The following is a 9,748-nucleotide window of genomic DNA, read 5'->3' on the forward strand; positions in this document are numbered from 1 at the left end:
TCTCTCTCTCTCTCTCTCTCTCTCTCTCTCTCTCTGTCTCTCTCTCTCTCCCTCTCTCTCCCTCTCTGTCTCTCTCCCTCTCTCTCCCTCCCTCTCCCTCCCTCTCTGTCTCTCTCTCTCTCTCTCCCTCCCTCTCTCTCCCTCCCTCTCTCTCCCTCTCTCTCTCTCCCTCTCTCTCTCTCTCTCTCTCTCTGTGTGTGTTCATGACTGTCTATCTCCCTTTCTTTCTCTCTTCCTGTCTGTCTCTCTGGAGAGTTGTCTTGGGTCATAAGTCATCTGTGAGTTTTGCGAGTTTATGTCTGTATTTAGGGGTCATGAGAAGTGCCTTTATTTGGCGATAAAACAGTAGAAGAGTTTGTTGTATTTTGTATTTTTGTACTGAAAATAACACACAATAACTTTATTCTGATAACATACAATATGTTTCATGTGCTCAGAGAAACAGGTCGAGTGGTTTAGTCTGAAGAGAAGGTGAGTCTGTTCATTGATAGCAGTTGTGCTTGTAAATTCCCTCCAGGGTCTCCTCAACACACACTCTTTTTTTACCCTTTTGTGGTTATTGAGAAATGATCAAAGAACTGAAAATTCACCCGCTCACAAATCGTCTCTCTGAAGAATTCTGTATTTGTGTTAAGTCTGCAAGTAGTGAATGTTTTAAATCAATGAGATGTGAATCTAGTAGTCTGAGAATGAGTCGTCCCTCAAGAGTCTTTTATTCTGTTGAGAATCTTGTGTTCTGAGTCGAGAACTTTAATGTTATTGTTGTTTGTATTTCAGCCGGTTCATCTGAAGCTCATGTGAGTCTGATCGTCTGATGTGTTGTCAGTGTTGTGATGAGTGTACTAGAGTCAGATTTCTGATGTGAAGTGTCCAGCTGAGAAACAGTTTCATTGAAGCATTCAGTTACATCTTTACAGCTTGTTGTGTAAATCATAACGTCACAAGAATCCTCTGACAGTAACTCAAGAGCACATCTACACAATGAGAACGCACACACACGATTGCACGACATCAGCCAAACATTTATGTGTTTGTGTAAAGCTGTCTGTGTGAGTTTAACATTCCCACAAACCTCCTGAAAAACACTTGATCTCAGGTTAGCAATAAAAAATAAACAAAAACAAACAACATTTGGAGAGGGCGAGCGATGCGGACAGCAGCAGTTTCTCCTGTCTTATATAAGAGAAGAATAGCTTCAGCCATCATTGTGAGCTTCTTTGTTGATGTTTAGAGAATTTGAGTTTCAGGCCTTCAGGTCATGAGCGACACAAAGACATGAAATGTTGTGAGAGTGCGTTTGTGTGTCTGAAGTGTTTGTTTGCCTCTGAGCCGTCGTCAAGTGAAAGCTTTCCTGAGCACTTCTTCACCTTCTCTCTGTTCATCTTCAGACTCTAATATCCTGCTGGATCAACGTCCAGTGTTTCATTAAACGTGACACGCACGCACACACACACACGCGCGCACACACGTGTGCGTGTGTGTGCGTGCGTGTGTGTGTGTGTGTGCGTGCGTGTGTGTGTGATCCAGTCAGACGGGTGGAGCAAGGGCACTCATCCAGATTTCCGGTGGACAAACAAACATCATGATTTGTTTATACCTTCATGAGATGAAGATCACTGATGTGATTCACACAAGACTTCTTCAGTGGAGTGTTTTAGTGCTCCAGACACGATTTATAACAGAATCAATACTTTCCTCTGCATGTACATTCATACATTAGGCAGATGATAATAAGAATGTTAAGATATAACTCACATCTGATCAGTGTTTGTGTTCTCTCTCTGCTTTGGCCAAATTCTGTATCGGTATCTCTAAGCTTACACATGGGCGGTTTCCCGGACAGGGATTAGTTTAAGTTTGGACTAGGCTTTAGTTAAATTAGGATATTTAAGTTGTTTTTAAAAGCGTACTTTACAAAAAAACATTTCAAGAAATGTCAATGCAAGTTGTTTTCGATCAAGACATCTCTAACATTTGAGTTAGTCTGGAACTTGAGCGCTGTCCGGGAAACTGCCTCTGTGTTTATATAATCACGTTTAGTCTTTTGTGTTGATAAACCAATTAGCACATTCTAAACTAGTTTCATCTGGTCCAGCTGCTCTCAGTCTTACGTTCAGCTAGTTCAACAGGTCGGCCTCATTTTAAACCTCGAATCAATCAAGAAAATGTTGTTATGGTGTGTTTTTAACGTGTTGCTCACACACACACACGCACACACACACACACACACACACCCAGCTGAGACGTTCACTCAAAGTGTGTGATGTGATGTGATATAAATGCTGCTATTGTTTTATAGAATCCACAGAGACAAAGACACTCTTGAAACATGTGAATGTGTGTCTGTGGTAATTACAGCTTCATGTAACAACAAGAATCTTCAAGACATCGTACAGGATTTACAGTAATTATATAAATAACACTCTTACTGTAAATACATCATTCGCATACACGATAAAACCTGATATGTGTCTTTACATTAGGAAGAGTCAAAGAGTTTACTGCACTATAAATACACACTGTACACTTCTTCCTCTTCAGTCCAACAAACTTCATTACAAACTGACATTACTTTCAGTCTGATGTTACAGTTTAAAGGGGTCATATGGCGTGAACACATTTTTCTGTGTCTTTGGTGTGTTATAAGTTGCTCATGCATGTATGAGACACATAAAATTGCAAATAAATAAAGAGTCATTCTATGTAAAAGCGAATGCTCACCCAGACCTGCCTGAAACGCCTCGTGTAGCCACACCCCCACAAATCTACATCAGTTGGTGGTCTGATTTGACTGAGACCGCCCAAATGTACACGCAAGTGAGGTGGGCGTACCTGTCAGTACAACTGAAGAGGAACCTGATGTTCCAAATATGGTCAGAGGCGTTACATTTCCCTCACACGCTTGCAGTATTCCACCAATCACTACGCACTGGTGAACTGACCAATCACAGCACACCTCGCTTTTCAGAGCCATGAGCTTTGTCAAAAATCAGCGTGTTTCAGAGAGGCGGAGCAAAGAGGAGATACAAACATGCACGGTGTGTGGAACATACAGCGTTTATCAACCTTAAATCCTGTTTACACATTACATTACATCTAAAACAAACCATAATATTCCTTTTAGCCGTGTCATATGACCCCTTTAACCTCGAATGAATGAATGTGACGGCGTAACACCATCATCACACACACTCACAGCTGAGCACAACCCAAAGACATCATGTTATTGCTCTCTGGTTTCACAGCTCAGGACATTTGATGGAGTTCTCTGTTGGGTTTCATTGAAGTCTCAACTCGGTCTCACATATTTCTTCTAAAATGGCTCAGGAGAAATAAAAAGAGAATCAAATGAGACAGAAACACATGAAGAGTCGTCTGGAGGTGTAAATGAATGTAGAGGTGAAATCATCTGGATTTGAGTAAATGTGATGATGAGAAATGTTTGAGTTGATCTTGAGATCTTTTGATCGCAGACGAGACGAATCTGAGCTCAGTTTGACACATCTCTTCTCAAACTCTAATGGCTCTTTTTCTCAAGAGAAATATCTGAGACTTTCTTTTATTTTCCATTTCATCTTGTTGTCTTTAAGAAATCACTGAAACATTAGAGATCTCATGTGATTTGTCTGTGTTTTAGGGAGCTGTAACTCGAGTCACACGTGGATTTAGAGGCAAAGTTTTATTTGTAAGCATGTAAAATGAACAATAGCAACAAAAAACCTGTAAAATGATATTTTTTGAATGTAAACATTGAGAGAAATCCAGAGGCCCTCTAACACCCCCCCCCCACCTCCTGCAGGAAAACAAACAGCAAGAACTCACCGTTCCATGTGCTGCTTTTCCTGTGACTGCTTCCTGTTTGGACAGAACTGATGGCATTGACTTCCTCTCTGCCAGCTAACACTCTACACATACAATGTCTCTCTCTCTCACACACCATTTTAAATTAAAGCAAAAATTCTTTCAACATTCATTTATGCGTCATGTCAGTTTCTTTCTTCTGCAGAACACAAATGAAGATATTTTGAAGAATGTTGATAATCAAAGATATGAAAATATCTTCTTTTGTGTTTCATTTATGCATTTTTTAGCAGACGCTTTTATCCAAAGCGATTGACATTGCATTGTATTATACATTTGCTTCTGTCTATGTGCAATCCCCTGGGATCGACCCCATGCATTGCTAGCGCCACGCTCTAACCACTGAGCCACAGGAAAGCTGAGGTTCACTTACTTTTGTCTGAACTGTCACTTTAAGTAAACTAAGTTTCCCTCACAGTATGTGTTGGTGTAAATGAAAGCCGTACATGTGTTGATAATATTCTTCTCTCTTCACAGGTCTGAGCAGCAGTTAAAGGACAAACACATCAGGTAGATCTTTTTATTTATCAAAAGTACTTCATAAATATATTTATATATGTACTGTATATGTATATATAGCAGTTGATGGGTAATAATTCCTTCATGTAGCGTTCTGATGACGTGTGTGTGTTTGTGTGTGTGTGTGTGTGTGGTGTGGTGTGCAGTAGAAAAGCAGAAGATGATTGACAGGAGGAAGCTGCTGTTATTACAGTGTTAACAGTTTGTGAAATAAAAACACTATTAATATCAGCCGTGATGATGTGTGTGGACTCTCCTGACTATCTTTATCAGCCGCTTGTGTACATCACCCCATATAGACATCAGTCAGGGTCAAAGACTGGAAACATCTAAAAACAGACAGACTGATCAAACACACATGCGGTGGGAGGAAAACAAAACCAAAAACATGTCCTCAGGCCAGTGAAAGTGCTTCTGTGATGCACCGTGTGGAGATGAGCATTCACACTTCACTTTTGCGCTAGTGTTATATCATCATCATGTTCTGTTATCCTTCAAATGTGTTTCTGCTACCTTTGTCTGATTTGTGTCTTTATGTCGTAAACCTTCATCGCTCCAGTTCAATCAGATGTGATCAGACCCTCAAGGTTGTGCGTTTCACATAGATTTTTTTCCTTCCCAAGCACCCACGCATTCCATACCGAAACGCAGTCAGGTGAGAGTGTTTTGGTTTCTTTTCCCTCTTCTCTTCAAGCTCTGATTCCTCTGTTGAACGCGTGTCGTCTGGAGTGACAGACTTTAAAGATGACGGTCGACAGCACCGTCAGTCCTAACACCAATAAGACAAGCACGCTGATCAGCAACACGTTCCCGTCCACAGACGCACAGTGCTCGGCCCGTACGGCGCTCACGCTGATCTCTGTGTTCCGCGAGTCTTTGCTGTACCAGCAGGTGGCGGCGGCGATGTCGGGCACCGACACTCCGTCCCGCTGCAGTAAAGTGAGGAGGTGCGAGTTTCCGCAGCAGCTCAGCGGGTTCGAGCCCACGTATAAAGTCTTGAGTGCTTTCTGCAGAGCCGACACGGTGGCGGGCGCCAGCGTCACCAGACTGTTACTCTGCAAGTTCAGAGACTCGACGGAAGAGTCCCCGCTCCACAGAGACAAAGCCGTGAGCCGGTTCACTGACAGATCCAAAGACTTCAGGTTGCTGAAGAGGGTGAAGTCCACGGCCAGCGCTCTGAGCTCATTTCCTCTCAGATACAGCCAGCCGAGAGAGGTCTCCAGACCCGAGAGAGCGCCGGCGTCTATCTCCACGCCGGGGTTCAGAGACAGATCCAGGATGAGGAGCGGGCTGCCCCTGAAGGCCTCCCGCGGGACGGACGAGAGCGTGTTCTCTGACAAGTACAGATAGCGTAAGGTAGGGAGAGACGAGAGCGAGACGCAGCCATCGGCAGAGGGACAGATGCTCAGCCGGTTCTGTTGAAGGTGGAGGCTGTGGATGCTGGGCAGCTTGGAGAAGATGTTGCCGTCCAACACACGGAGAGAATTCCCCCGCAGGTGCAGAACCTCCAGCGCCGTCAGCGTCTTCTCCTCCAACTCAAGATCCTGGAGGTTATTGAAGCTGACGTCCAGCGTTCTGAGAGAGTTCAACGGCCCGTCCGCCATCACCCTGAAGCTCTGCAAGCAGTTGTTGCTGACGTTTAGGGTCTCCAGAGCGTCCGTGCTGCCGAAGAAAGACGACGGGAGGCTTTTCAGCTGATTGTAACTCAAGTCTAAATACATCAGCCTCGGAAGATCTTGATGCTGTTTACTGACGCGACGAGAACTGTCCTTCTGGTTCTCCAGCTCGTCCACAGGACCCGAGCAGTTCACGCTTCTCAAGAGATTTCGGGACAGGTCCAGGTACACGAGTCTGTTCTTCCGGGGTAGGACGGGGAAATCAAGGATTTTATTTTCTCTCAGATCCAGATCCAGCAGCTCAAAGTCCCGGTCCGAATCGATGGTCTGGAAGCTGCTCATGCTGTTTTTGCTCAGGTTTAATGTCTTGAGCTGGAAGAGGTTAAAGTCCACGATGCAAGAAACGGAATTGACGGACAAATCGAGTTCGGAGAGATCGGTCAAGGACTCAAAGGCGCCTTCTTCGATCTCAATGATAACGTTGTTATGCAAGTCGATGTTTTGTAAGGCCTGAGATCCGTTGAACGTGTCCCTGCAGATTTTAGTGATGCTGTTCCCGTTCAACGACAGGTTGGTGAGCGCCGGAGCGTCTCTCAGAAAGTAGTCGCTCATGTGGGTGAAGAGGCCGTTTCCCGACAGATCCAGACTGTGTACGGACGGCAGCGGCCCCACGTGCGTCTTCAGAGCGCCGTAAACATCCAGAGAGTTTCTGGACAGATCCAGCACGCGCAGATGACTCATGTCTCTGAAGACACCCGGCTGAATGAACTCGATCTGATTGGAGTGAAGCTTGAGATGATGGATGGCAGTGTAAGACAGGAGAGAGTCATCCGTCAGGTTCTGCAGATGGTTCTGGGACAGGTCCAGCGTGTGGATGCCGGAGGGAAGATGGTTCGGGATGTTTCTGAGGTTGAGATGACTGCAGTCGGCATCTTTCTGGAGCTGAAGACAACAGGAAACATAGAAGAGCATTATTAACCGTACGTCTGAACTCTTGACATTGTGCCGTGTTCTACAGAGGATCTTATGAGCATTAGTCACACATGATGTCTACACGCGTAATGACGTCCACTGAACATTAGTCATGACATCACAACGCTTCTGTTTCCTGGAACATTACAAAACAATCAACGCTTGGGATGTATTTTTGAAACCTCATCTGTACGTTATCAGCGCGCACACACACGCACGCACGCACGCACGCACACACACACACACACACACACACACACAGACAGTATTTATATTCTTTAAATAACTGTGTCTCTGTATTTCAGAACTTTCCCTTCGTGCCTTGGACTGCCCCTCTGTTTCCGTCTTCATCAGAGTTGAGCGAGGAAGGACACTAATCTATTTCATCCTGTACACACTTCCCCTGCCATCACACACACACACACACACACCGATTCCATAGACGTCCATTGATTTTATATCAGTCTCACGATATATTCTATGCCCTATCCCGACACCTAACCCTAACAATCACACAAACCTTTCTGCATTCTTACATTTTCAATAAATATCATTCTGTATGTTTTATAAGCTGTTTTCCATCATAAGGACCTGAAAAACATCCCCAAAAAGGTCAAAATCTACTGGCATTACTATCTTTGTGGGGACATTAGGTCCTCACGCAGTGATGCATACCAGTACACACACACTCCATCCGCATTTATATACTGTTATATACTAAATATATCATTATATTACAGATGATTTCAGGTTTTTCATCGTTTCACATTTGTTTTATAAGTGTTTCAAATGTTTCTCATGACATTCGACTCCACACAGATGAGTCGTCAGTTGTTGTGAATGTAAGTAACAGAGTCCAGATGATTTCAGTTTAGAAAAAAGTTGTTAAGAAATAATTGAGTTCACATTGAGATCTCTTGACGTCTGATGGCAGGTCTCATCTTTTCTGAGATTATTCATGAGGAACACCTGAGGAGCAGATCTCAATATCCTCAATATCCATTTCATCTCACTGCTGTCGAGCTTCATGCGGGTTGTTACTGGACACACTGAGATCTCAGAGAGAAGACGGAAGATGCGTTTACTCACCACTTGACAGAGAGAAAGTTCTGCTGGACGTCTGAACAGAGCGACGGGCGCCACCATGAGCATCACGATCCAGACACGGACATCCATAGTGCTGAAGAGATCGAGACATCAATGAGCACAAAAACACATTCACATCATCATCATCATTATGATCATGACATCATCATCATCAGTCAAACTACAACTCTCTCTCTCTGCTCAGTGTGTGAAGCGGTGGAAAACTGTCGTGTCGATGTTTCTTTGACGTCACTGATGAGCAGGTGAAATGTTTTCTTCTCTGATACTCGTCATATAAGTCAAACTCCTCAGACTGTGTGTGCGTGTGAAAGCAGAAATATCAACAAATCCATCACAATCGTCACAGGTCAGAGTCTTACCTCAGCTGAATCTCTTCATGAGCTCTTAAACGCTCCACACACCCTCACATGTGTCTCTCTCTCTGCTCTCGTACACATCCTGTGAGAATATCCTGCAATGTTCGCTTGTTTTTTCCTTCTCAGCTCAAGCCTTGTGTGGGATTGGACAGCTCTGACCCCTCTCCCTCTCTCTCTCTCTCTCTCTCTCCCACACTCTCTTACCTCAGTTTACAGATGACTTTTTAACTTTACTATGACATCTAGACCTTCACAACAGTTATAAGAACACATTTACTGTAGTAAACTGTAAGTTGATTTGACAGAAGTGACGCTGTACACTATAGAATCCTCTGCACACATTGAGCTACAACTGAAACACAACATTACACTTTCAGCTTCAAATGAAAAGTGACTTCTTCATGATCATCTGTTTGATACTCAGTCACACTGTGGCGGTTACTCTGGTCAACTAGTAACGTCATGTAAACTCAGCTTTAGTGTGATTGTAAAACAGCTGATACAGTCATATTGAAGATGGCATTTGTAATGTGAAGGTTTACTTACTGTATGACGTGCGGCGCGTCATCTGAAATCACCGCCGCGATGCGTCCCGTTGATAAAGATCGTTGTTGTTTTTATTATATCGGGGTTATTCCGGGATTTTCCCGTCGTCATGCTGGACTTGAGCAGGAAAACTTTTCCTTTTTGCCTACTCCACAGGTCTATCGCATCACACAGAACGCTGTCGACAACTGCTGGACGCGACGCAGCGGTAACACGTTTATAAGCTGAACGCGCGACGCAGCAAAAGTAAAACGCTCCGATAAATGAGTGTTGTCGCGTCCCGCGTTGTCATAGACGCGTGTTGTCATCTCAAAACGCATAAAGAAAATAAACATACATTTACAAAGTCACATACACAATAAACATCAGTTCACTTGAGGAAAACAACTAGTTCATGTTATTATGTTATTATTTCTAGTATCATGTTTATTTGTATAATTGTTTTGCGTGATTCGGTCACCTGATGCGTCAGAGCTGTGCGCGTGGTGTTTGTCTCCACCTGTCGTGAGGATTTGAGCATTACACGCGCCCGCACTGACTAGTACTTGGAGTAGGTGCGTCCCCAAATTAAGGGTTTCGCACTTCGAAAGCGTTTGAAGGCTGCATACGTCATCGAGATTTATTATTTAAGGTTTTATTTCAGATAAGCAACCGTTATATTTAAAGGTAAGAATTGCAACTACATTGAGGAATAAACGTTCATTTTATCACGGTTTTTATTGAAACAAGACGAGACCCTTTCTACAAAAACTGTGACTGTAGTAAAACCAT

General features: G+C 43.7%; 1 protein-coding gene across 2 annotated transcripts; it reads right to left on the bottom strand.

The window, feature by feature from the left end:
* Positions 1-3,643: 3,643 nt before the first annotated feature.
* On the bottom strand, positions 3,644-9,282 carry lrrc32 (leucine rich repeat containing 32). Of its 2 annotated transcripts, none has more exons than XM_057320638.1 (3): positions 8,978-9,282; positions 8,058-8,148; positions 3,644-6,938 (listed from the first exon to the last, which is right to left on the bottom strand). In XM_057320638.1, the coding sequence occupies exons 2-3, from the start codon at positions 8,142-8,144 to the stop codon at positions 5,070-5,072; spliced, it is 1,956 nt and encodes a 651-aa protein (XP_057176621.1). In that variant the 5' UTR covers positions 8,145-8,148; positions 8,978-9,282; the 3' UTR covers positions 3,644-5,069. The 2 variants fall into 2 exon arrangements, with proteins under 2 accessions (XP_057176621.1, XP_057176620.1); XM_057320637.1 differs by lacking the exon at positions 8,978-9,282 and adding an exon at positions 8,435-8,941 and having other exon boundaries at positions 3,645-6,938.
* Between the last annotated feature and the right edge of the window lie 466 nt (positions 9,283-9,748).

This window comes from Triplophysa rosa, linkage group LG22, assembly GCF_024868665.1.
Source record: "Triplophysa rosa linkage group LG22, Trosa_1v2, whole genome shotgun sequence".
In the NCBI taxonomy this organism is placed as follows: domain Eukaryota; kingdom Metazoa; phylum Chordata; class Actinopteri; order Cypriniformes; family Nemacheilidae; genus Triplophysa; species Triplophysa rosa.